The sequence below is a fragment of the Myodes glareolus genome, chromosome 5 (genome assembly GCF_982192425.1).
Source record: "Myodes glareolus chromosome 5, mMyoGla1.1, whole genome shotgun sequence".
Classification (NCBI taxonomy): Eukaryota; Metazoa; Chordata; class Mammalia; order Rodentia; family Cricetidae; genus Myodes; species Myodes glareolus.
The window spans coordinates 32,929,571-32,956,989 of NC_142030.1; the positions used below are offsets into that span (position 1 = coordinate 32,929,571).

General features: G+C 39.2%; 1 protein-coding gene and 1 long non-coding RNA gene across 2 annotated transcripts in view; one reads left to right on the forward strand and one right to left on the reverse strand.

Annotated features, from left to right (window-relative positions):
- Positions 1-230: 230 nt before the first annotated feature.
- LOC146894870 (uncharacterized) lies at positions 231-851 on the reverse strand. Its single transcript, XR_015001291.2, has 2 exons — positions 788-851; positions 231-506 (listed from the first exon to the last, which is right to left on the reverse strand). It is a non-coding gene; the product is annotated as an uncharacterized LOC146894870 (long non-coding RNA).
- A 336-nt stretch (positions 852-1,187) lies between these two features.
- Positions 1,188-27,419, forward strand: part of Ankrd28 (ankyrin repeat domain 28) — a 146,403-nt gene continuing 120,171 nt past the window's right edge. The window contains exon 1 of the mRNA XM_085687823.2: positions 1,188-1,435. Coding sequence (XP_085543949.1) covers positions 1,409-1,435 — 27 coding nt within the window. The 5' untranslated portion in view covers positions 1,188-1,408. The remainder of the gene's footprint in view (positions 1,436-27,419) is intronic.

A 27,419-nucleotide genomic window follows, 5' to 3' on the forward strand; every position in this document is an offset into this window, starting at 1 on the left:
GCATTAGTGAGTTCGATCTTGCATTTTGATATTTTCTGTTCTTATGGGGCTAAAGAGTTGTTTTTAAATGTATTGGTATAATAAACCGACAGTCCTGGCACAGATCCGAATTTCTGTAGACTGCCATTAGGCTCAAATCGATTCTCTAAATAAAGTCTGTCCCAAGAGACACAATGATGCAGGGGAAAAGGGAGGTTTGTTTTTTTGTTTTTTTTAAAGCAAGCCTCACGTTTGTCTTCAAACCATCTGTACCTTTTATTAACCAGGGGCTGGAGCCGCCCAGGCGGACAGACACAGGCGAACAATCTTCTCCCACACAAGCCTGGAATGGTAACAGTGTGCAGCTGCCTAAGAAAAAGAAAAGCCTCTTCTGAGCTGTGGGTTGGCGTGGGTGTGTGTGTCAGGGCGAGGGAGTCGTTCCTCTTCTTCATCCAAGGATGCTATTTATTGGAAATCTTGCACATCTTTTTGCAAAAATTGATTCCTCTCGAGTGGGAGGCAAAACCCTTTAGATGATAAAGAAAGGGGGAAAATTACATGCAAGATTGAAAGGGGAGATTTGGAGAAAAAAGCTTGGCGGTCACAACCTGCCTTGGCTATGAAGACCACGCCCTTCCGTCCCGCGTGCCAGCAGTCCCCCGTGATCACTTCGCCCCCAAAACCGCCGAGGCATTTTCATCTTCTCTCCACGTGCGAGTCCGGTTCCCCGGTACCCTCGCTACTCTCATGGAACCAGCACCAGCCCCGAGGCCCCCCCTTGCACCCGCTCCGGCTGCTTCATTCACACCTGGTTGAGCTGAACCTCTGCACGCCACCTCCACGTGCCATCCCGGGCCGTTACCCCATCCCCGGCTTCGGTTCCTCCCCCACCTCCCGCCCCGGCTCCGCCCACCGCGCCCGGGGCGCGCGCCCAGACGCCCCGCCACCAGGCCCGCCCGCTCGGCGCGTCGCCGCTTCCTGTGCCCCGCCCCTCCCTCGCCGGGGAGGCGTGGTCTGGACGCTAGCGAGCGCGGCGGCGTAGCCAATAGGCGCTCGGCTTACTCTGGCCTCTCCCCCGCGCGGCCGCCAATCGCGGCGGGCGGTGGTGGTAATATTGTGGAGTGGAGTTTGGATGCCGCCGCTGCCGCGGGCTGGAGCGGCACGGCGGCGGGGGCTACCGGGGTATTTCGGGGAGGGGGTGTGAGGCGACGGCGAAGGCAGCGGCTGCGTGTGGAGGCGGCCGAGAGAGAGAGAAAGGAAAGAAGAAAGAGGGCGGGAGTCCTCGGTGGAGGAGGCGGGACCGGCGGGGCTCTTCACGGCGGCGGGCGGCCAGGGAGGCGGCGCCGCCCCCTGCCCGCGCTCTTCTCAGCGAAGCCGGCCACCTACCTACCCGCCGGCCCCGGGCAGTGGCCGAGCTGCGGCGACCGCCATGGCGTTTCTCAAACTCCGCGACCAGGTAGGTGAGGGACGGCGGAGCGCAATCGCGCCACCGAGGAGCCGCAGGAGGGCGGACCAGCGGCGTGGGCCGCCCGGGTGCCCGCTCAGCGCGGTGGCTGCGAGGGAAGCGGGTGTCCCGGGCCGGGGACGGCGCGAGGCTGCAGCCTGGGACCGTCCGCCTGTCAGTGCAGCCCGGGCTCCGGGAAACCCACGTGCCGCCGGGGGATCGCGGCCGCCACCACAGGGGCGGGTTCCGCGCTCGCCGCCCTCGCGTCCGGCGCGCTGCCGGGTAGGCGCCTCCTCTTTCCTGCCAGGTGAGGCTCGGGCCTAACAGGTGGCTTTGCTGTGCGGAGCGGCAGCGGTGCTGGTGGCCGTGACCTGGGGTCACGACCTTGCTCTCGGGTTGCTTCGTTGGGTGGTTCCTGGACCAGCGCGCTGTCTCGCGGAGAGGTGGTGGCGGAAGAAAGCAAACCTACCATTCTTGATTGATTCTGCTAGAGACTTGTTGTATCGTGCAAATCCCCAGACTTGTTTTCTCTTGACATTTTCTGCACCATCTTGGTTAGTTTTCTTGACTAAGGAAGAGCTTGTCAAAGAACACCTGAAATCCTGCAAAGAATCATTCTGTGGGCCTGGAAGAATAACTTAGTATCTACCAATGAAATCGCAACTATGTTTGAATGCTGTTACCTTTAAAAACGTGAGAAGGTGGAGTGTAAAACTTTATAATCTGCTTCAGGAGATGTAGACTCTCCCCAATGTTTATTTATATTTCTCTGAAGGAAAAAGGAAATTAACGTGTGAAATTTCGGGGTCGTGGGAACCTATTAACGCTGAGTACTTATTTTGCTATTGTTTTCCTGAATAGGAGATACTGAATAGATTTGAAGGAAAAGTTACTTACATGCATTGGGAAAGCGTTCCGAAAGTGAGCACAGGCTTAACAAAAACGATAGGGAAAAACTTCATATGTATATGTATTTTCTGCCTGTTAAAATTTAAGTTCTGAGTCCAGCTAATAACATTTTTTTTTATTTAAAAATGGTATATTCTATTTAGACTGATGACTGGCTTTATGTATCGTTTGGTATCAGCATAGTTTTAATTGATATTAACATTAAGGTATGATTCTTGGGAAAACTTTAGTTGATAGTTTATATTTCAAATTATGTGAATATCTTTATTGTCCAGCATGTTACCATTAGCCACATATTGTCTTTAATTAAATTAAAAAAAAACAGTTTCTTAGTTGTTCTAGTCACTTTTCAAAAGTGCTCACCAGCTACAAACAGCTCTTGGTTACTGTGTTAAATACAACAAACCCTTTCATTGCACAAAGTTCTGTCAGAAAAAAGAAACCTGGTAATAACAAGCAGAGTTAAAGCCTACGACATGTAATTCTTATATAGTCAATACCATGAAACGCAAGATTGAGATTTCCCACTAATTTTATTATTCTAGTAGCACTTCGTGCCTACGTATTTGATTCTAACCCTTCACTTTTGAAAAGATTATCTTGTGATTTGGCCATTGTGTGCATTAGGAATCTGATAGACTTTTTAGAACATCTTAGTTTATAAAAACCATGAAATAAAAACAATGCATTTGCATCTTTGCATTTGAGTATCTAGGAACTACAATATTGAAGCATTTGTCATACTGATCCAGTTTAATGTAATATCCTTTAATACTTGGTGGTGGTAGTGATCTTTAAATTGTCACCTGTAAACTTATGAGATGATGGCATTGCTGGGGAAGACTTACCGTAATACTATTTGTCTCATCTAGTTCTTTTGAAAGACTTTACGAACTGAGGTTATTTTGCCTAACTTAAAGGGAATTGTTCTTTTTAGAAATCAGTTTATGTCTCGTTATAACAAACCATTAGCAGTGTTGATAGAAACAAAATGGAATGCAGACAGTTTAACCTTTCCCACGTGTAGGAAAAGCACTTCAGGAAAATGAAATACTTTTTGGAGGAAAGATAAGATCTGGATATGTACACAGGATTTTTAAACCTGGAAGGTAGTTGACATAGCTTCTAACTCAAAAGCTTTATATACATTTGTCATAGGAAGTAATATAATTTGCTTTGGTTTTGTTTTTTGCTAACCTTGCAAAGCATAGGACATAGAAGCTAGAAAAGTTAGGGTTTTCTACATGAGAAGGGTTCTACATGGTACAGATATAAAATTAGAGATGAAGAGATGGCTCAATCAGTAAAGTGCTTGCCACCCACATAAGCATGAGGATCTGAGTTTGATCCCCAGAACTCATGTTAAAAAAACCACCTGGGGTCGAAGACACATGCCTGTAGTCACAGTTCCTGGGAGACAGAGACAGATAAATTCTCGGGGATTCCTGACCAGTCAGCGTAGACTACTTTGCTTTTTCCTGAAGAATGACACTGCAGGTTGGCATCTGGCCTCATGTGCACATGTGCAGCCACAGGTACACAAACCGACAATATACATATAAGATTCACAAAGAAGACAGAAGATCAGTAAACAAATAAAGGAAATTGTTTTCATCCATTCAGTAATCAGAATAAGATAGCATTCTCATTTTATGCCAGTATGTAATTAAGGGGATAAGAAATAATTGCTGTATCACTTTCTGTTTATGAGTAGATGAAAATATTTTTTAAATTATTAGTAAAAATGGGGGATAGAGAGATTGCTCAGTGGTAAGAGAACATCAGCTGCTCTTCTAGAGGACCTAGCTTCAATTCCAAGCACCCACAGGTTTGATTCCCAGAACCCATATCATGGCTCACAACTGTCTTTAGCCCCAGTTCCAGGGTATCCAACACCCTTCTTCCATCTGTAACAATGGCAGGATTTTTACCCCTTTTAGTATCATTGTTTATCTCTTTAGCTGATAAAAAGCTGTTCATATATATAGTTAAACTTTAAATCATAGGCTTTATGTTTTATTAAGAAAGGTGGTTGGTCTTTGTTTAGATTCCCCATTTCAGAAGCTAAATGGCAACTGACACTGGCTTCAATGTATGGATGATGTGGAGATCTTGACCTTAGTATCAGTCATGTTAGTGCAGCTGAGCCCCAAGCCTTTGTTGTTGTGCAAGGTCTATCTAATATTTCTGGAGTTACATTTTTCTTTAGGATGCTAGAAGTTCAGGTTGTTAGGTAAAATCTATTTATAAATGTTGATAAATTGGTACCTACCAATGAGACAATGAATACTCAGGTTATAAAAAAGGACTAGTATGAAACTAGTTTATAACTGCTTTTTTAGATGAGTTGGAAGAAAAACTACAAGAATGGTACTCAAACTGAGTGTTCTTTAACGTGAAGGGGCTAAAGAGGTCATAAACACCCCACCCATCTCTCCTCCTCCCCTCCCCTCCCCTCCCCTCCCTTCTCTTTCTCTCCCCCCCCCCCCGTGTGTGTGTGTGTGTGTGTGTGTGTGTGTGTGTGTGTGTGTGTGTGTAGGTAGGTAGCCAGGGATTGGATCTAGGACCCCATACATGATAGGTAAGCTTTTTTTTACTGAGTTAACACCCATCACCAGCCTGGCCATAAACCTTTTTAAAAATTAAGATAGAATTTGTATACCATATAATTCACCCTCTTAAAATAAGTGGTTTTTAGTGTGTTCACCTAATTGTCATCACCACTAATTCTAGAACATTCTCACCACTCCAGAAAAAACACATGGCCATTAGAAGTCTTTTTTCCTTTCCCTTGCTTTTTATGCCTGACAACCACAATCTACTTTTTATGAATTTGCCTGTTCTGGATATTTAATTTAAATGGAATCATTTATATGTACCTTTTAATGTCTCATTTGATTCACTTAGCATAATACTTTGTAAAGGTTTATCAATATTGCATCAATCTGTTGTTCATAAGTTTGTGTGTCTGTGTATAGGGGTGCTGAGCTCAAACCCTAGAGGTCTTATGCTAACTAGACACTTGGCCACTGAGCTCCATCTCCAGTCATAAACTTTTACATTATGTTTAAGAGTTTGTTTTTTTAAAAAAAATTTAAAATACTTACACCATTTATAGTGTATTTCTGCTTTTCAGAATTTGTTTATAACTAGAGTTAAGTTTTGTTTGTAGTAATACTGAAAGGTAGTGGCTTATTTTTTTAAAAAAATTTCTACTTATATTCAGTATGTAAGTTTCTTGAAGTACTAGTTCTCCCCCATGTAAAAACCTTGAATTTTAGGGTTCTGTTAGGTACATGATTGTCAGGGCCCATATGCCCCAACATAGAAACTATTTTCCCTAACTTAACCAGCATAGAGGCGTGAGAAATAACAAGACACAGTTCACACAGTCATCTCGGAAGGGCATCTTAGGCTTCTTCCATTCCTGAAAATCTACCCGCGTTTATTATCCAAAACACCTTTTATCTCCCAGGTAAACCAAGGTGGACACTCATTAATATTCTATTTCAGGGGGATGCGGGGCTAGTGAAACACTTGCAACTTAAGTCACCAGCTTTGGAAACAACACCTTTCCCCAGGTGATCTACCTTTTAACAAAGGAGAAGGAGCCATACATCCTGGCCTTTGTTAGGTGGTTATCTTGTTTGGCAGGATTTCAGCTGCCTTGGAAATTAAGTATGGCCAGTGAGCCTGCCTATAAATATTTTGTATGAAATATGGACCCACAGTCCACTCTCTCATTAAATTTTAATAACCCCTGTGCTTCTGCAACAGGACAGATAGATCACGCCTGGCTTGGGCAAAGTCTTCTTCTTTTACCCAAATTTTTCTGTCTTTGGAACAGGCATTGTCGTATGAGAGCTCCTGTGTTAGGCATCTGGGGAGAAGCTTTAAAACTGTTATTGACTGCTGATCTCTGTAAAGAAAAGAGATTAGTGGAGAGAACTATACTTTTAGGCCCTGTGTCTCAATAGCCATACCTTTTTGTTAGGATAAATTATAATGCTTTATGAATAATTATGCTCCCAAAGGCTATAGTCTCCTATTTTAAAGGAGAAATAGAATCGCCTGAGTTGAAAATGGTTGTTGTATTTTTTTTTTGCTGGTTCAGAGCATTACTTAGATCTAACGTTCTCAGCATATGTATCAACTTCCAACATTCACCGTGTCACAACCTCTTTTTAGTTGTCAATAGCAACAAGTCAAAATCATAATTTTTTTGCATCATCGGTCAATACTGACTCTTCAATTATGTTTTTTTTGTATTATAATTTTATATTTTTTTGATCAGTACCGACTTTCCACTTATCTTTTTTTGTATCATAATTTTATATATTTGAGATATAAAATGATAATTGAAAATATTGTATTGTACAGTATGTAATGATTAAGTCAGAATGGTTGGTATTCTCCCTAAACATGTATCATTTCCTTGTGCTGGGAACATTGAAAAACTTTTCTGATATTGTTTGTAGACATACACAATTTAATATTTCATCTTGCTATTAAAATATACACTTATTGTCAACTATAGTTTACCTACTCTGTTTTAGAATGTTAGAAATGATTCCTTCTAATTAACTGTATGGAGTAGAGGGTGGATATGATCAAAATGCTTTGTATATGATTATTCTTGGTCTTCTTGGTTTGTTTTAGAGATTTTGTTGCATAGCCCTGGCTGCCCTGGAACTTGCTGTGTAGATCAGGCTGGCCTCAAACTCAGAGTTCATCCTTCACAGACATCTTCTATGAGATGGAATTAAATGTATGCACCACCATATCCAGCAGCTTTGAGAGATAGTTTGAGATAAGGTCTCTGTGTTTCCCAGGCTAGCCTGGAAGTTGATTTGTAGATGAGGCTAGCCTATGGTTACAAAGTATATATATATATAAAAGATTAATCTACATAAAGATTTTAAAACTAACTTTTATTTTGGATAGTAAAAGTTACTTGATGAGGGATCTACTAAGAGTGGAACATGATTCGGTTTTTCATGAGTAGGAGAAAAGAAAAAGATACCATTTGTGTAGTAGTTTGAATAAGAATGGCTCCTAGGGCTGTATTTGAATGCTTGATTAAATCATCAGGGAGGGGAACTGTTTGAAAAGATTACAAGGATGAGGAGGTGTGGCCTTGTTGAAGGAAGTGTGTCCCTGAGGGTGGGAGAGGTTTCTCTCTCTCTCTCTCTCTCTTTCTCTCTCTCTCTCTCTCTCTCTCTCTCTCTCTCTCTCTCTCACACACACACACACACACACACACCTTTGAATCAGGATGTAGCTCTCAACTGCTGTTCCATTGCCATGCTCCTTCCATGATATCTTTCTTGAATTTTTATTTCCCATCTAGATTCTACATATAAGAAAAATGATATTTTCTGAGTCTGGCTTATTTTGCATAGCTTGATTTTTCTCCATTTGTTGATGAGCAGTTAGCCTGATTCCATAATGTAGCTATTGCAGATAGCGCTGTGATAAACATGAATATTTATCCATCTCTTCTGTATGCTAACTCTTGAATCCTTTGTGAGTGTGTACTTGGAAGGGTATAGTTAAATTATATGGAAATTCTATTTTTGAGTAACTTCCATGTTGATTTACATGGTAGCTGAATTAATTTACATTCATAACAATGGTTTTGTTTTCCCTTCTTCCACATCTTGACCAGCTTTTTGTTGTCATTGGATCGTTTGTTTTCTTTATGATAGCCATTCTGACTGGTTAAGATGGAATTTTAGTATAGATTTGACTCAGATGGCCAAATATGTTCAACATTTTTTTGCCATTTATTTATTGGCCATTTGTGCTTTTTTGAAAACTGTCTGTTCTGTTCATTTGCCCATTTATTGATTGAATTTTGTGTTCTTGATTGATGATTTGTCTATGTATGTATATATGTATATTTCATTTTATATTCTGGATATTAATCACCTGCTAGGTAAATTGTTTGGAAGAGATTTTTTTTTCCTATTGTGTAGACTGTCCCTTCTGATAATCTTGTTTTTTTTTTTAATTTTTTTTTATTTATTTGTGTGAGTGTTTTGCCTGTACGTACATCTGTATACCACCAGTGTGCCTGGTACTTTCAGAAGCCTGCATTGGATCATCTGATACTGGAGTTAGACATGGTTGTGAGCCACTTTGAAGTTGTTGGGATTTCAACTTGGGTCCTCTGCAAAAACAGCAAGTGCTCTAAACCACCGAACAGTGCAGTCTCATTTTTTTTTTTTTTTTTTTGGAGACAGGGTCTGTCTAGGTTAGTGCTTCTCAACCTGTGGGTCATGACCCTTTTGAAGATCGAGTGACCCTTTCACAGGGGTCACCTAAGACCATTGGAAAACGTGGATATTTCCATTAAGATTAATTGCAGTAAAATTACAATTATGGAGGAGCAACAAAAATAACTTCTATGGTTGGGTTCACCACAACATGAGGAACTAACTGTATTAAAGGGTCAAAGCATTAGTAAGGTTGAGAACCACCACTCTAGATACCTCTGTCTGTCCTGGAGCTCTGTGGACCAGGTTGACCTTGAATTCACAGAGATCTGCCTTTGCCTCCCCACTGCTGGGATTAAAGGTGTGTACCACCACCATCCAGCCCCCATTTGACAAATGTTTTTTGACTCTTTTAAAGTTAAGGCATTCCTAAAGTATGAAGACTGTTTTTTTTTTCTTTTGAACAGTCCTTTCAATCCCATGTCTCATAGAAGCTGTCGTTCACTTATCAACAATCACAAAATTCAAAATCAACACATTAACATACAGGATCCAGACTCCCTGTGTATTTCCCATCTCTTGGCTTTTTAAAATTACTTCTCTTTTTATAAGACTTTATTTTTTTAAGCTATTTCTTTCTGTGACTGTCCATACCCTTTTTCTTTTCTTTTTTTCTTAAGCCTGTGCACATTGTAAAACACTCTGAAACCTGTTGAGAGTTTTTTTCATCTGGACCTCTTTTACTGTGTATCTCTAGTCTTTTTTGACCATGTGAGCAAACTTTAAACTGCTAAGCTACAGCTGGGTCCTCCGTGCTACTCTCTATCTGCTCTATCGTCAAAGTATCACAGCTTCACAGAGTTAAAACAAACGCAGCATAAAAGATGCAACACATCTTTGCATCATTAAACAAATATTCCATAGCATAAACAAATGTAACACATCTTAAATTAATATTCTATAACAGTAAGGTCTTGCCTTAGTGTATCCCTGGCTGGCCTGGAACTCTATGTAGACCAGACTGGCCTTGGACTTGAAAAGATCTACCAGTCTCTGTCTCCAGAGTGTTTGGGAATATTATTTTAAGGTGTGTGACTTTTGTTTACGCTATGTTTGTTTAACTCTGCGAAGCCGTGCGTCTGTGCTTGTGTAATGGTCCTAATAAAGAGATGAATGACCAATAGCGTGGCAGTAGCAAGGATAGGTGGGATTGGCAAGCACAGATCATAAATAGAAGGAGGAAGGAGTAAGAGAACAAGGAGAGGAGAATGTCAGCTAGCCACCCAGCTACATAGAAGCCACTGGAGAAGCAAAGAAAGCTCTATAGAAATAGAGAAAGATAAAAGCCCAGAGACAAAAGGTTGTCAGGATAATTTAAGTTAAAAGCTGGCAAGAAACAACCCAAGCTAAGGCTGGGCATTTATAACTAAGAGTAAGCCTCCATGAGTGATTTACATGGGAGCTGGGTGGTAGGAGCCCCAAAGTGCAAAAACAAAAGAGTTAAAGGCATATACCACCATGCCCAGCATCTTTTTTTTTCCCTCATTGCTCCAGCTGAGATTTAATAAGTGAGAATGTAAAGAGAAGGGATGTCTTGTCTCATTCTTGATGTTTTGTTTTTCCCCTATTCAGTGTGAAGTTGGCTATAGATTTGTTGTAAATAACCTTCCTGTCTTGAGGCATGATCTTTGTATTTCTAGTTTCTAACAGCCTTTTGTGAAAGGGCATGAAATTGTCATAGGCTTTTTCAATTTCTGTTAAGATCAATTGATCCCCCCAGTTTTGTGTATTTGTTGCCTTACATTTACTGATTTGTGTATGTTGAGATAGTCTTACATCCCTGAGAAGAAGCAGACTTGATCCTAGTCTCTTAGTGAATTTTTAAGTTTAGTCTGCAATGTGGGATTCCCCTCTGTATGCTATGAATGTACTTTGTTACCATTGGTTAATAAAGAAGCTGCTTTGGACCTCTGGCAGGGCATAATAGAGCAAGGCAGAAATTCGAAGCAGATATAGAGGAGAAAAAAGGCAGAGTCAGGGAGATGCCCTGTAACTGCCGAAGGAGACAGACACTGGCTGAAACCTTACTGGTAAACCACAAACCTCATAGTAAAATACAAAATAATAGGAATGGGCTAATTTAAGATGTAAGAGTTAATAGGAAGGCTAACCTATTGGCCAAGCAGTGTTGTAATTAATATAGTTTTTGTGTGATTATTTTGGGTCTGGGAAGATGGGAAATGAGTGAACAGCCTCCACTTACAAGTCTGCAAATATTTTATTTATTTATTTATTTATTTTAACTAGTCAAGGAAATTGGTCTGTAGTTTGATATTGTTCTTACTGTTTTCTTATCTGTGCTGGACTAGTAGAATGTTTATAGTGTTCCTTTTTCTGTTTTATGGAACAGACTAAGGAGCATTAACATTAAAGATCTGGTAGAATTCAGCAGTTGAGCAGTCGAGAATTTATCTGGTCGAGGATCTTTCCTTGTTGAGATTTTTTTAAAATCCCTGATGTAATATTACTTGCTATTGATCTTTTAGGTTGTGTGTGTGTGTGTGTGTGTGTGTATGCACGCACATATATATTTATTATGGGTCAATTTTGGTAATTCATATCTAGAAGTTCTAAAATTTTCAATTTATTGGAACACAAGATTTCAAAATACTCTTAATAATCCTTTATATGTCCTGGCATTTGTTAAAGCTACTTTTTTAGTCTCTACTTTTGTTTATTTGGGTCATTTCTTTTTTAGTTGGCTTAGATAAGGGTTCGTTAATTTTGCTTAATTTTTAGAGGCAGCCTTTTGTTTTTATTGGCCCTTTTTATTGTTGCTTTAGTTTCCATTTCGTTTATTTCTGCCCTGATTTTCTTTCCTTCTAATTTTGGTTTTATCAGACTATGTGATGCATCATTAAATAATCCTTTTATGATTGGTTTTTTGGATATGCACACCCATGGCTATAAATATCTCCCTTAACACCACTTACACTGTATCTCATCCACTTTAGTAATGTTTTCGTTTTTATTTGGTTTAGGAAATTTTTATTTTCTCTCAATTTTTTCAAAAATTTATGGTTTCAGTCTCTGTATATTTTCTGTAATTTGATTTGGAAAGATAGAAGAAGCTATTTCAATATTTTTGTATTCATTAATACTTGTTTTATGTCCTAAAATACAATGTTTTGGAGAAAATATCTTGGTAGCCAAGAACAGCATATATTCTGCAACTCTTGGATGAGATATTCTGTAGATGTTATTAAATCTATTTGATCTGTGGTATAGTTTATCTTAAAGTTTTCTTGTTGATTTTTTTTTAATCTAGATAATCTGTCATCTGAGAGGAGTATAGTCATGTCTTGTAATATGTAGACAAGTAGTGCTTGTTCAGTAAAATTGAGTACATATGTATTTACAGTCATAGCTTGACAAACTACTGTCTATTAATATTCAGTGATTTTCTTGTTTCTAATTTTGGTCTGCTTTTTAATGTAAAAGTATAACCTACTCCTACTTCTGAGATGAATGCGCTGGTGAGGTAATTTTCTTGCATGTAGTTGGCTCTTGTTTTCTAAGCCAAATATCCAGATTGTGTGTTTCAATTGAAAGATAAAACCTTGCCTTTAGGGTTATTAAAGGCATGTACAAAATTTCCCCTTATTCACCTTAGAGGTTTCCTGGATTATTGAGTTTTATTCTTACTAATTCTCATTTGTTTATTTGATCTCCTAGTGAAATTTTCTCTCTCCTTTGAGCTTTGAGATTGTGTTTGTCTGCCTTCCTCTCAGTGTAGTATTTTTGGGAGTATACATTGCTGTTTTGATACTCATGACTTGCTTCTGCTTATGTTTATTGTGGGCATTTTTTATTTTTCCTTCAATATTTTTTTTGAGACTGTTTCTCTATGTAGTCCTGGTTCCTGGAACTCGCTCTGTAGACCGTGCTTGGCTTGAATTCAAGAGATCTGCCTGCCTCTGCCTCTGCCTCTGCCTCTGCCTCTGCCTCTCGAGTGCTGGAATTAAAGGCATGCATCACCACCATCAAAGTCTCCTCCAATTTTCAAAGTAATTTTGCTAGATACAGAAATTTTGGTTTCAGTTACTTTCAAGGTGTGAAATATATTAGTACATGCTCTCCTAACCTTTAGAGTTTCTGTTGAGCTTTTTGTTTTGATAGATTCATTGTAATGAGAGCGTAACTTTTGCCTTGAAACTTTAGTATTTGTTTTTTTTTCTTTTTTTTCAAAGTTTATTAAATTATAAAAGTTTCCATTTCCGCCCCTCCTCCCAACACCCTCCCACTCCCCCCACTCCCTCTCCTCCTCCCTCACCATCCCTAAGAGCAGTCAGGGTTTCCTGCCCTGTGGGAAGATCAAGTTCCTCCCCCCTCCCTCCAGGTCCAGGAAGGTGAGTATCCAAACAGACTGGATCCCAAAAATCCAGTATATGCAGAGGAAACAAGTCCCAGTGTCATTGTCAATGGCTTTTCAAAAAGACTCCGGGCCAGCCACATCCAGAGAATCCGGCCACATTCAGAGAATCTGGATCACGTGCTTGTTCAGTCCCAGTCCAACTGGCCTTGGTGAACTCTCCTTAGATCAGTCCCCTTGTATCAGTGGGTGATCGCACCCCTCGCGGTCCTGATTTCCTTTTTCATGTTCTTCCTCCTTCTGCTCCTCATTTGGACCTTGCGGGGCACAGTCCAGTGCTCTAATGTGGGTCTCCATCTGTATCGTCATCCATCGTCGGATGAAGGTTCCCTCTGGTCTTGCCTTCTTTGCTCACGTTCTCTTTCCTTCTGCTTCTCGTTTGGACCTAGGGAGTTAAGTCCAGTGTTCCGATGTGGGTCTTTGTCTCTATCTCCATCCATTGCCAGATGAAGGTTCTGGCCCTCTTGTCTATATCCTCCAGGAGGATAACTACATGATTTTCTTCAGGTTCACCTTCTTATTTAGCTTCTCTAGGATCACGAATAATAGGCTCAAAGACCTTTAATTATGACTAGAATCCACTTATGAGTGAATACATACCATATTCCTCTTTTTGGGTCTGGCTTACCTCACTCAGTAAAGCGTTTTCTATGTCCATCCATTTGCATGCAAAATTCAAGATGTCATTGTTTTTTACCGCTGAGTAAAACTCTAATATATATGTTCCACACCTTCTTTAACCATTCTTCTACTGAGGGGCACCTAGGTTGTTTCCAGGTTCTGGCTATTACAAATAGTGCTGTTATGAACATGGTTGAACAAATGCTTTTGTGGTATGATAGGGCATCTCTTGGGTATATTCCCAAGAGTGGAATTGCTGGGTCTTGAGGGAGGTTGACTCCCAGTTTCCTGAGAAACCGCCACACTGATTTCCACAGTGGCTGCACAAGTTTGCATTCCCACCAACAATGGATGAGAGTTCCCCTCTCTCCACATCCTCTCCAGCATAGGCTATCATTGGTGTTTTTGACTTAAGCTAATCTGACCGGTGTAAAATGGTATCTCATAGTTGTTTTGATTTGCATTTCCCTGATCGCTAAGGATGTTGAGCATGACCTTAAGTATCTTTAGGCCATTCAAAGTTCTTCTGTTGAGAATTCTCTGTTCAGATCAGCACCCCATTTTTTAATTGGGTTAATTAGAGTTTTAGTGTCTAGTTTCTTGAGTTCTTTGTATATTTTGGAGATCAGGCCTTTATCTGATGAGGGGTTGGTGAAGATCTTCTCCCAGTCAGAAGGTAGCCTTTTTGTCTTACTGACGGTGTCCTTTGCTTTACAGAAGCTTCTCAGTTTCAGGAGGTCCCATTTATTCATTGATTCTCTTATTGTCTGTGCTACTGGGGTTCTACCTAGGAAGTGGTCTCCTGTGCCTATGTCTTGTAGACTACTTCCCACTTTCTCTTCTATCTGGTTCAAAGTGGTCAGATTAATGTTGAGGTCTTTAATCCATTTGGACCTGATTTTTGTGCATGGTGATAGATATGGATCTACTTTCATTCTTCTACAGGTTGACATTCAGTTATGCCAGCACCATTTGTTAAAGATGCTTTCCTTCTTCCATTGCATACCTTTAGCCCCCTTGTTGAAAATCAAGTGTTCATAGGTTTGTGGGTTAATATCTGGGTCTTCTATTCAATTCCATAGGTCGACTTCTCTGTTCTTATGCCAGTACCAAGCTGTTTTCAATACTGTAGCTGTGTAATAGAGTTTGAAGTCAGGGATGGTTTTACCTCCAGAAGTTCCTTTAGTATTTGTTTTGTACTCTGGGCATTGTAACTGTACAATGATATGGAGAGGATTTCTGGTCACTTCCATTAGGGAGTCTTAATGTGTCTTGTGTTTGGATATCTGTCTCTTTCCTAAGATTTAGGGAGTTTTCTGCTTTAATTTCTCCTCTTCTCTTCCCTTCCTTCCTTTGGTGATAAGATCTTGCTGTGTAACTCAGGCTGGCCTAGAACTCAACTATGGTCATCCTCCTGGGAATATAGGCATGTACCATCACATCCATCTTTATACCTTTCTCTTCTACATCAAAAACATGTATTCTTGATTCTTAATTATATCCCAGAGATCTTAAAAGTTGTGATAATGATACATTACCCCCTTTGTTGCTGTCTGAATATATTCTCAACTATATCATCAATCCTTGCTTTTTTTCCTTCTATCTACTCTAGTTTATTGATGATACTTTCCACTGGGTATTTTATTTGATTTATTTAGCTTTTCCTTACCAAGAGCCCCTTTCCCCATTATGTATGTCTTTGCTGAATTATCCAGGTTATTGACTTTCTTGTCCAAGTCTTAAATTGATTTTGCTATTCATTTGTTTATTTGAAACCTCTTTGAGGTCCTTGTCATTTTAAAATTTAATTTAATTTTTTAGTACTTTTTAAATCTATTCTTCTTACTATTTCCATATTTTTGTATTTGGTTATGGAAGATGTGTGCAGTTTTGTAAGATCATTTTGCCTTTTTCATATTGTTTTTCTGCTATAATTGTGCAGCTATTGGGATAGCTATCTCTCTGGTTTCTATGGGATCTTCTTAGTGAGTAAGTAACCTTAAGGACTTAATTCTCAGTACTATTCAGAGGAGAAAGCCAATGTTGGTAACAGCAGCAAAACCCAAGTAAGTCAAATATAGAAATGCAATAAATCTTAAAAGACTGCTATATCACTGTTAACTATAGAAAAAGAGCATTATCTAGTAAATTATGAAATTAAAACTATGAAGGTAAAGTTAATAAAAGAGTGGAAAAGAGGAGCAGGTAAGGAGAAAAAAATAAGGGAAAAAATGAAGCACAAGAAAAGTTTGATTACAAAGTTAAAAAAGTAAGTAAAAATTAGCTCAAAGGGAGAAGAGGTTGTAGCACAAATAATAAAAACACAGAGACAGATATTGTGGTTCAAACTGGAGAACAGAAAAGCAAAACAGCCAAGCCACTAGAACAGTCTTAATTTCTACCAAGGCTGGGCAACTGCAGCAGTCTGAGCCCTGAGCTTCTGTCTTTTTCCGTTTTAAATTCCCCTTTAGTGCTGGGATTAAAGGCATGCGACTTCCTATTACTGGGGCTAAAGATACGAGCTACAACCACCTGAATCTGTTTCTGCAGTGATCCTGTGTAGCCCAGGGTGTCCTCAATTCACAGAGATCTCCCTCTTCCTCTCCCTATCCCTATCCCTCTCCCCTCTCCCCTCCTCTCTCCTCTCCCCTCTCCCCTCCTCTCTCCTCTCCCCTCTCCCTTCTCCCCCCCCTCCCCCCTCCCCTCTCCCCTCTTCTCCCCTCTCCCCTCTCCTCCCCTCTTCCCCCCTCTCCCCTCTCCTCCCCTCTCCCCTCTCTTCCCCTCTCCCCCTCTCCCCTCTCCCCCTCCCCCTCCCAAATTCTGGTATCAAAGATTTCTGACACCACTTCCTGACTGACCTCTAGTGGCTTAGTTTTACCCTCTGGTTTTCAGGCAAGCTTTATTTATTAAAGCATAAATAAAATATTACTCTAAGAGGTAGGTTAGAGAGAGAACAGCAATGGTAGTGCAACCTACATGCCCAAGGCTCTGAGTTTAATCTCTAGGACTCTTAAAACAACAATAAAAAAGTAGCAATACATAATAAAACAGAAAAGGATTTTTTTTAATTAAAAAAGTACTAAAAGTAATATAAAGAAATAAGGTAAAAGAACAAATTAGAGGGTTCTTTCCAGCATCTATAATAATTGTAACCTTGCACGTCTGGAGGAGGATGATGTTGATTATTTTACACTTTGCTCTTTGGTCTTTTGTGGTCCTTTCACCCAGCTCTCAAATATATCACACATGGAGAAAACTATTATTACTTTTAAATGCTTGGCTTTAGCTTGGCTTGCTTGTTTCTAGCCAGCTTTTCTTAACTTATCCCGTCTACCTTTTGCCTCTGAGCTCTTGTCTTTATTTCTGTATACCTTTTGTTCTTTCTCCGTGGCTTGTGTGAAATTGGGTGACTAGCCTCTGGTGTCCTCCTCTCCTTGTTCTCTTGCTCCTTCCTCTCTCCTTCCAGATTTCTGCCTGCCAGCCCCACCTATCCTTGCTCTTGCCTTGCTATTGGCTGTTCAGCTCTTTATTAGACCATCAGATGTTTTAGACAGGCAAAGTATAACAGCTTCACAGAGATAAAAACACATGCAACATAAAATAATGCAACACATCTTTGCACCGTTAAACATATGTTCCACACCATAACAAATGTAACACATCTTATAATAATATTCCACAACAGGAAGAACAGTTAGTTGCCTTTCTTCACTCTTCTCACCCTTTCCGGCTGGTGCACTACAGCCCCAGTGGTACATCAGTGACAAGGTCTCATTTAGTTTAGATAGTATTTTTCTGTGTGTACCTGGGGTTGGTGCTGGCTACTGTGGGGTGAGATTTCCATTCACATTGGTGGTTCCCAAGTCAATGTGCCTGTGGGCGATAAACATCCAAGTTCATATGAGAATGAGGGAACAGTCCTGAGACCTGCTTTGGAGAGAACTGAGATGTTTTACTCTTTTGGCTTTTGGGGGGAGGGAGGATGGACCTACCACCCAGTTCCCAAATAAATCACACATGGAGGTTTATTAGTTATGATTGCCTGACCTCAGTTTGGTTTGTTTCTTGCCCACTTTTCTTAGCTTATATTATCCTGGCTACCTTTTGCCTCTGAACTTTTATCTTTCTATTTCTGTACATCTTACTTTCACCCATGCTCTGTGACTGGCCCCTGATATTCTCGCCTTGGTCTGTCCTTGCTCTTTGTTCTCCTCCTCGTTTCTTTTATATTCTCTGCCTGTTAGCCCTGCCTATCGTTGCTCCTGCTTCACTATTGGCCATTCAGCTCTTTATAAGGATCATCAGGTGTTTTAGACAGACAGAGAATCACAGCTTCACAGTTAATCAAATGCAGTATAAACAAAAGTAACACACCTGAAAATAATATTCCCCAACACTGAGATATCCCATCAGTTACAGTGCCTACAGAGTTTTAACTTACAACCAGTAAACCACCTTGTAGTTGGAAGGAGTCAGTGGAAATAGAGCAACCTGCCCTTCCTGTGTTCACTATTCCTGAGAATGTAGGTGAGAATGGCCCATGAAGATGGAAGCAAAGCTTACCAGTTCTAATGCAAGGAATGCCCAAAGTCATCACATTAGAGAAGATAAGAATTTTTCCCTATCATATTCAGGGCTTGTCAATTTGAGACTGCTAACCTCCATGACTGGTAGGAAAAAATGTTGGTTTTTATTTTAAGAATTATTTATTTATTTTGTTTTTTTGGGGGGTGGGGAGAGGCAGAGTTTCTCTTTGTAACATTCTTGGCTGTCCTGGAGCTCTTTTTGTAAAAACCAGGCTGATCTTGAACTCACAGAGCCTGCCTCTGCTTCTGAAGTGCTGGGATGGATAAAAGGCATGTACTGCCTCCGCTTGGCTAATTTATTTTTAATTTTTTAAAGAGAAAAAGTGGGTGTGTGTACACATGAGTGAAGATGCTTGAAAAGATCAGGTCCCTCTTTAGCTGTAGTTATCAGTGATTGTGAGCTGCCCAACACGGGTGCCAGGATCCAAACTTCATTCCTCTACCAGAGCAGTACATTTTTAAGCGCTGAGCCATTTCTCTAAACCAAATTTCTATCAAGTTAAGGCCACCAAGTTTGCCTTAACAGTAGTCTTTAAGGGACTAACAAAAGATTTAATACATGTAGGTTTGTATATGCAATGTGGTAGGAGTAAAATTTCATTTTTATGCATAGTTGTTCCTGTGCTATTGATTATCATAACATACTTATCACAAATTTGACAACTATGAGACTTTTCATTCTCTTCCACTGATCTCTGTGTATCTGTGTACCAGTACTAAAAGGCTTGATTTCTATAGTTTGAAGATGGGAAATGAGTCCTAACTTTATTCTTGTTTTTCAAGAGTTTGTTGTTATGGGACATTTGTATTTCTATTTTAGTTTTAGTAACGACTCTAAATCTGTCAGAATAGAAAGTTGGAGTAATTTCATAGCTGTTGTATTTAATGTACAAGTCAATTTGAGAAATACTGAATCTTATTAGCAAGCTTCAATTTGAGACTGAGTTGTTCGCCGTTTAATAAGGTTTTTAAGTTTCATTCAGTGTTACTGTGTAGATTGTAAGTTTTAGACTTCATTTGTTCAATTTACTGTTTTTATGTTATTTATTGGAGATTTCCTTAATTTTCAGAGTGTGTATAGAAAAGACTTTTTTTTTTTTTGTCTTTGTAACCCTTGAATTCACAGAGATCTACCTGCTCTGCCTCCCGAGTGCAGGGATTAATGGTGTGCACCACTTCTTCCTGGCTACAATTAATTTTTTAAATTGCTCTTGTACTCTGCATTTCCCTTGAACTCATTTATTAGTACAAATAGGTTTTTAGTGGATTCCTGGTGGGTTTTTTTTGTTTGTTTTTTCTGTGTAGAGATGTATCTTCTTACTGGATGTAATTTTACCTTTTCTTTCTGGTTTGAATGCTTTCTATTTCTTCTAGCTTGCTTGCACCAAGTGGAACCTCTTGTTCAATATTTCCAGTACAATATTAAATGGAAGTGGTGAAATAGACAGTCTTTTGAGTATACGTGGTAGCTGGATCTCAGTGGTAGCTTACACTGTCCTGGCACTCACTATGTAGCCTAGGCTAGCTCAGACTCATGGCAGTGCTCCTGCCTCAGCTTCCCAGTTGCTGTAATTACAGACATGAATCACCGTGCCTGGGTCGAACATCTTTGTTGTCTTCATAATCTCTTGTCATTCACTATTAAATATGATTTCTGCTGTGAGTTTTTGTAGATATCTTTTACTAGACCGATGAAGTTCTCTTCTGGTCTCAATTTGTTTATTGGTAACTTCTTAAACTTGATCAAATATTAATTGTTTCATCTTGGGCATTGTAACTATTTGAGTAAAATGAGAACTTAGAAATAAAAAGAATCTTGATTTTACACAAGATTGTGTTATTGATACAACTTTTCCATCCTTAAGACTTCTAAACATTTTCTTAATAGCAAAGCCCCAAACTTTTGATTATGGATTTGAGTTTTTAAGCAAGCTCAAATCTCTCCAGCATTTTCTTATTTGACAATTTCAGTCAACTACATTCCACTCCAGATTTAGCACAACTTATTCCCTTGATTGACTGATTTTATTTTGCATCAGATTCTATAACCAGACTAAAATATACAAGAATGTGTTTGGAGAAATGTTGACAGGAAATGTGGCCAAGCACAGTTGCCTCTGCCTGTAATCTCAGCATTTGAGGGAGGTTGGGACAAGGGAATTGCTGCAAATTCAAGGGTAATCTGAGCGACAGTGAGTTTCTGCCCAACCCAGTACTATATGGCTAGATGTGGTCTCAACAATAACTCCGTAGTCCTCCCAGCAAAAATGTGAGACTATATGGAGCATGGGGCTCATGGAGTGTGAAGTCTATGGCTGGAGAGTGTCCAGTCATGAAAAACCTGCATTATAAAGAGTTGGAACCCAATTTTGAAATATCAATGCAGACAGTACAAGATTTGTGTTTTGAATGAATTCTGGGAAATTGATAATATTTTGGATGTAGTAAAGTAGAGGAATTACTAGGAAGTTAAATCCATTTAACTTAGCCAGTAAGATAAATTTGACTTTGGAAATATTGAAGTTCTAGTGGAACTTCTAAATATTGAAGTGTCCTTGAGTAAGCTGCTAAATATGAGAGTGATTTTATAGAAGAGTGTTTTAGGTAGTAAATGAATTTATTTAGGAAATGAGAAAGGCTCGTGATCAAGGAGAATATAATGGAAAAAAATAGGATGGGTGGAGGAAAGGAATTCTGAGAAACTACCAGAGGTAAGGAAGAGCTACAAGAGACGCTTATCACAGACCAAAGAGGAAAGATTGCTAACTGGCAACTGTATTCTCTTGGGATTTGTTTAATTTAGGCTTTATCTAACATGATTTTGATTGAAACTAGAATGATTTTCCTTCCTAGGCTTTCATTTTATGCAAATAGTTACAGTGTCCAAGATGGGAATTACTATTGAATGCACATCATAATTCAGAACATTGTTTTAAAGTTTTCTGTGGAAATGATTTTCCTATTTACCCCAAGCTCTTTACTACTTAAGGCCACTGTTTTTTGGTTTTTTCGAGACAGGGTTTCTCTGTAGCTTTGGTGCCTGTCCTGGAACTAGCTCTTGTAGACCAGGCTGGCCTCGAACTCACAAAGATCCGCCCGCCTCTGCCTCCCGAGTGCTGGGATTAAAGGCGTGCGCCACCACCGCCCGGCTAAGGCCACTGTTTTTTATCGGAATACAAATTCTTGATGTATGTGTGTTCGAAGTCCAGTTAAATCACCTTGGGTCTTGCTCTAGAGTCTAAATCTTAACCCTTCCTGTTGTAAAGAATGTTTTGTTCTTAGTAAGTGTGTCCCAGTTAACTGATATTTACTACCTCTTCATGCATTTGTTGTTGTTGGTGGTGGTGGGTGGGTGTTTTTGAGATGTGTGTGTGTGTGTGTGTGTGTGTGTGTGTGTGTGTGTGTGTGTGTGTTTGAGATATAGCCATAGAAAATTTAGCCCAATTGTTGAGTGTTATGAACACTCCTCGTATTTCCCACCTGTTGCCAGAACAGCTTTAGAAACAATGGGTTCAAATCCTGAACTTTTGTTAGCCCAAGTAGATTCCAGCTTCCTTAGTCTCCCAGGTGATCATTCATTAACTTGGAATTTTCTAAGGATCAAAATTTGCTAAGTGTTGGCCTCAGCTTGTCCTGTTTTTGTTTAAGAACTTATTTATATGGTAGGCATATCTTCAACAGTTGGCTTCCAGTTCTTGTATATTGTTTTGTTTGTAATACTTTTAATAGAAGTAGGTGTAATAAACACCCTGATTGTTGGATTAAAAAAAATTCATGTTACAATCTGTTGATCCTTGACACTGGGGATACATCTGTTTATAAAGCAAGGTATCTGCTTCCTATTATGAGATAAAATGAAATTAGATAAGGACAGTTATACTAGCCACCAATTGGAGACATTAAAGAAGTGGCTGGTTGCACCCAAGGGTGAAGTTGGAAGGATTTCTTGAAATTTTAATAGAATTTTATTTACTGGTATTACTTTTATAGTTTGCAATTCTTTTCACCTTCCCTCCCTTGTAGGGATTGAACCCAGGATCTTGAGCATTATAAGCTCAGCCCTCTTTTCTTTATTTTGACTCAAGGGAATTAATATTCCATTTTTTCCCAAAATGTACTCTTAATATTAACTGAAATTTGGGTAGATGTTTATCTCTTGTTTTGTTTGTTTTGAAAATTTTCCCCTTTCTTACATATTGTTCCATATTAGTTTCTGGATGTACTATGCCTCTTAACTAAGATTGTAATATTCGGGTTGGACAAAAACCAGGTAACAATGCCCATTATTTGGATTGATTTTGTTTGTTCGAGATGGGATTTTCACTATATAGCCTAGACTGACCTTAAACTTAAAATCCTCCTTCGTCAGCTGTTACAAGTGCAGAGATTATAGGCACTTACTACCATGCTTAGCCAGAATTCAGTCTAATGCTTAATTATGCAGTGTACTGTAGTATAACTTTAAACTTACTACTTCTCTGATTAATGAAACCATTTTCCATTGTCAAATAAAAATTGTAAGTAAATGATTTATGTTTGCTGTCAAAGATGGGTGTGGCTTCTTGTCGTTTTGTGTAAATATTTTTAAGGTTCAATTATGCTCGAACATATTATTTCTTCACTGCTGAATAGTAAGCATTTTTTTGTGTTTGAATATACCATATACATACAGTCCAGTTGATGGACACTTGAATGGTTTCCCAGTTTTGGAAAGTATGAGTAATATTGCTGTGAATATTAAAATATGTCTTTGTAAAGATATGTTTTAACTTTTTCTGAAAGTAGTTCTAGAAATAAAATTGTTAGACCTTGTGGTAAGTTTATGTTTGCAGACTACTAGATGAATTGTATAAGCCCTGCTGTGTAGTCCTGGATTTGGCTTGCTGGGACTTTTTTTTTTAGATTGCTTTTATTAAGCTCTACATTTTTCTCTTCCCTTCCCCTCCCCTCGCCTTCTATCCTCTGCCATGGTCCCCATGCTCCCAATTTACTCAGGAGATTTTGTCTTTTCTGCTTCCCATGTAGATTAGATCCGTGTATGTCTGTCTCTCTTAGGGCTCTCTTTGTTGGCTAGGTTCTCTGGGGTTGTGTGTAGGCTAGTTTTCTTTGCTTTATGTCTAAAAGCCATGGCACTTTAACTTTCATATGGAGGTATTGCTTTCTTCAGAATAAATCTGAGTAATAGTCTACCTGTTGAATTATATTCATGAGTTTATGAAAAATTGATTTTTTTATTAGTTTGATATTTGGTACAGTGAATGGAGCTCAGGGCTTTTCTTTGTGGGAGAATTTGGAATACTAATTCCATTTCAGATGGTATGGGTTTAGTCATATTTTCTGTTTTCTCTTGAATCAGTTTTATCTAGGAGTTTTGTCTAGGAGTTTGTCCATTTTTTATCATAGTTGATTGTATGTGTTGATACCGGTTCATATATTTCTTTATAACCATTTTAGTGTCTCTTAAAGTTAGATTGTGATGCCCTTCCTTCCGTTGCTGAATTGGGTAATTTGTGTTTTCTTTCTTTAAAGATTTACTAATTTTGCTCATCTTTTCAGTTTGATTCTTACTAATGCTATTTCTTCTGCTTGCTTTGGGTTTACCTTGCTTTTGTTTTTCTAATTCTTCAGGTAAACGTTGGCTTGAAAAATTTCAGTTTTAGTATTGATGTTTACAGCTATAAATTGCCTTCTATAAACATTGTTGATTGTATTCTGTTTGTGCTATGTCTTATTTTTATTCAATTTAAAGTATGTTCTGAGTTTCTTTGTGATATCATCTTTGACCCATAGGTTTTCTTTTAGAACTGATTTAATTTCCAGTGGTTTTGGACTTTCAAATATTCTTTTGTTGTTGATTTCTAATTTACTTACATTATGATTGGAGAAAGTTCTTTGTATCAATACTTTTAAGTTTGAACCTATTTCATGACGTGGTTTGGAGAATGTGGCTTAACAAGCATATGTTTGCGTTTTGCTGTTAGATTCTTTCAGGTGTCTTTTAGGTCAAGTTAGTTAGTGAAGTTCAACTCTTCATTATCTTTTCTAATTTCTTGCTTACACTTTTTTCATAGATGATGAGATTGGCATCTGCCTGTAAGCATTAAATTGGCAATTTCATCTATCATTCTGAGATCTAGAGGTGGAACTCAGGCCATCAACTTTGGGTCACAGTACTTTTACCCACTGAGCCATCACTCTGACCCTGATTTGACCAAACTCATTTTAATGGAGTGTTTAATCCATATATTTATTTTAAAATACTAGTTTTATTTTTTAATTATATGTATATATGTGAGTGTTTCTGTGTGGATATATGTGTGAGTGCTGATGTGTTCAAGAAGTCCATTAGAGGGTGCCACCTCCCATGAAGCTGACATTATGGGTGGTTGTGAGCTACCTGTGTGTGTGCTGGGAACCAAATTTGGTTCCTCTGAAAGAGAAATATGACTTCTTAACCAATGAACTGTTTCTCTAGTTTTAATCCCTTTATTTTTAATACATATATGTTTTCTCTCTTCCTATTTTATCATTTTTGATTTCTTTGTTTTTCAAAAAATTCTATTTTTCCAACTTTTTGTTCCACACAACGTGCATCTTGTTTATTGCAGTGTACTTCATATGAATCCTGTTAATGCCTCAGTATAGCTAACTCCATTTCCTCTCCTCTTCTTTGTGCTGTTATATGTATTATGTTCATTAGCGTAATAACCTAATGGCAGTTTTAATTATTTCTTTCTACAGTGTATACCAGTTAAAAAATAAAGCAAGGTTTATAGTATTTTTTATTAACCTATACTGTTACCATATATAATTCTCTTTATTCTTAGAGATTCAAGCTAACTACCTAATGTCATTCTTTTTCACTAATACAGCTTTATTATATAACTCCTTTTTGTGCTTTTTCTATTATGTGTATGTGCCTGGTACATACAGAGGGTGTTAGATCTAGAAGTATACTTACAGACAGTTGTGAGTCACCATGTAAGTGATGGGAACCAAACCTGGGTCTTCTGCAAGAATAGCAAGTGCTCATAAACTCTGAGCTACTTAGCCCCACTTTACCTCTTTTTGTTAAAAAGCTGAAGTCCAGGGACTGGAGAAGTGACTCAGTGTTAGAGCAACAGCTCTTCTTCCAGAGGTCCTGAGTCATTTCGTAGTAACCACTTGGTGGCTCACAGCCATCTATAGTGGGCTCTGAGGCTCTCTTCTGGCGTACAGGTGTACATGCAGCTAGGGCACTCATACACATAAATAAATAGATGAATCTTTTTTAAAAAAAATAAAGATGAAGATAAATATTATAGATAGTTTACACCAAGAACACTTTTTTCCCTTCTTGCTCATTTTTGGCGATATCTGTGGACTTTTTTTTTTTTTTTGATAAAAATGGAGAGAAGAAGAGGTGCTAGTGTTATCTGTTAGGTAGAGGCCAGAAATGCTGCTCAAATTTTGCAGTGAATGGGATATTTCCTTTTAATAAAAATATCATCTGAGGATGGGGAAATGGCTTAGTAGGTAAAATGTTTACTATATACACATGAGTTTGATCCCTAACATTCACAGAAAACCTAGGTGTGGTGGTATGTGTCTAGAACCCAGTGCTAAAGGTCAAGACAGGCAATTCTCTGGGACTTTCTTACCAGCAAGTCCAGCCAAAATACTAAGCTAGGTTTAATAATAAACCTTGTCTCATAAAGTAAGGTAGAAGGATTGTCTAGAGTATTAACTTAGTGATTAAGAGCAGTTGCTGCTCTTCCAGAGGACCAGAGTTGGTTCCTAGTATCTACATCTGGCAGCTCACATCAACTCAAAATTCTAACTCCAAAGAATCAGACACCATCTTCTGGCCTCCATTGGCACCCTTACACACAGTACATACATACACATAAACAAAAATAATAAAGATCTTAAAGAGTGACAACTAAAATTTCATATTAGTACAACTACAGCAATCCCACAAATACACATTGTGAATTGCTATTCAGAGGTGAAGAATTGGTTAAATAATTTGGAAGGTCTGACAAAATTAAAGGTGGAAAGTATCACCTAAGACTTGGGGCTTAATTAGAACTGATTGTCAGACAATAAGGTGGGCTTTCATTGTAAATTACTTATAGCAATTGCCTCAGTGACCTGGTTGGTTTCTACACACTATTCCCTATTTAGTGAAAAGGCATCAGATAGAAAATACCGTGGGAATTCACCTGGTATTAATACAAGTCAGCTTGGATGAATGTGTTTGTTGAAATGATCACAGAAAGCTCCAGAAAGGAAGATTACATTTGTTGGTACATGAAAGCATAGTTGGATACTAATACTAGGGACAGTTGGTGATACTAATAGACATTATTCAGGGTGTCTTGAGGGAGAACTAGAGAGTTCTTCTCCAGGGGATCTGGTGTCCTCTTGTAGCCTCCACAGGCACATAGCCCCCTCCCTAAACATGGTATACACGTGTACACAAATGCAAGTAAAAATCTTTTTTAAAAAAATAAAATGTGGAGAAGGGATTAAGAAATATATCACAATGTCAGCCTCTGGCCACACACAGGTCAGTACACCTGCACACACACACACACAACACACACACGATGTAAGCAGGTGTGAGTGTTACATCTCTGGAGCAGCATTGATATCCTGACTTATCCAGAAGCCAGGCTTTACTTAGAGCCACAGTAGGACAGCTGTGAAGGGATAGAGCCCCAGTAGGACAGCTCTGGAAGCTGGAGCTGCAATAGGACAGCTCAGCTGTGGAGGGAAGGTGTCCTGACAGATCCGGAAGCCAGGCCACCCGGAGCTGGGGTGCGGTGGGTGGTGGTCTTCACACAGGATATAGCAGTCCCTCTCCTAGAGAGCCACTACAGTTGAGCTCTGCTTGTTCTCCTAAGAGAGCGTCCTAGCAGGTCCTAGCAGAGCTATCCTCTTCTTCTGCACAAGATGTTACTACTTCTGTCTCCTACATTCTGCTTAAGGGGAAGCTCCTGTACAAATGTAGCAATCTCCTCCGTCTCTTGGGAAAAACTGTTGCTTTTTTGTTGAGCCTTGCTCACTACCTCTTAGGGAGCTCTCAACAAGGTTCTTCTATTCTGCTCTGGCAAATGAAGATCTTCACCCAAGACTTTTTGAAAAAGAGATTGATTTGGGAAGGAGGAGTCCAGGAGAATGGCTGCCTCTGCCAGGGTGGGAAAGAACAGCCACAACTGAACAGGCAGAGGGCTTCTTGGGGAAGG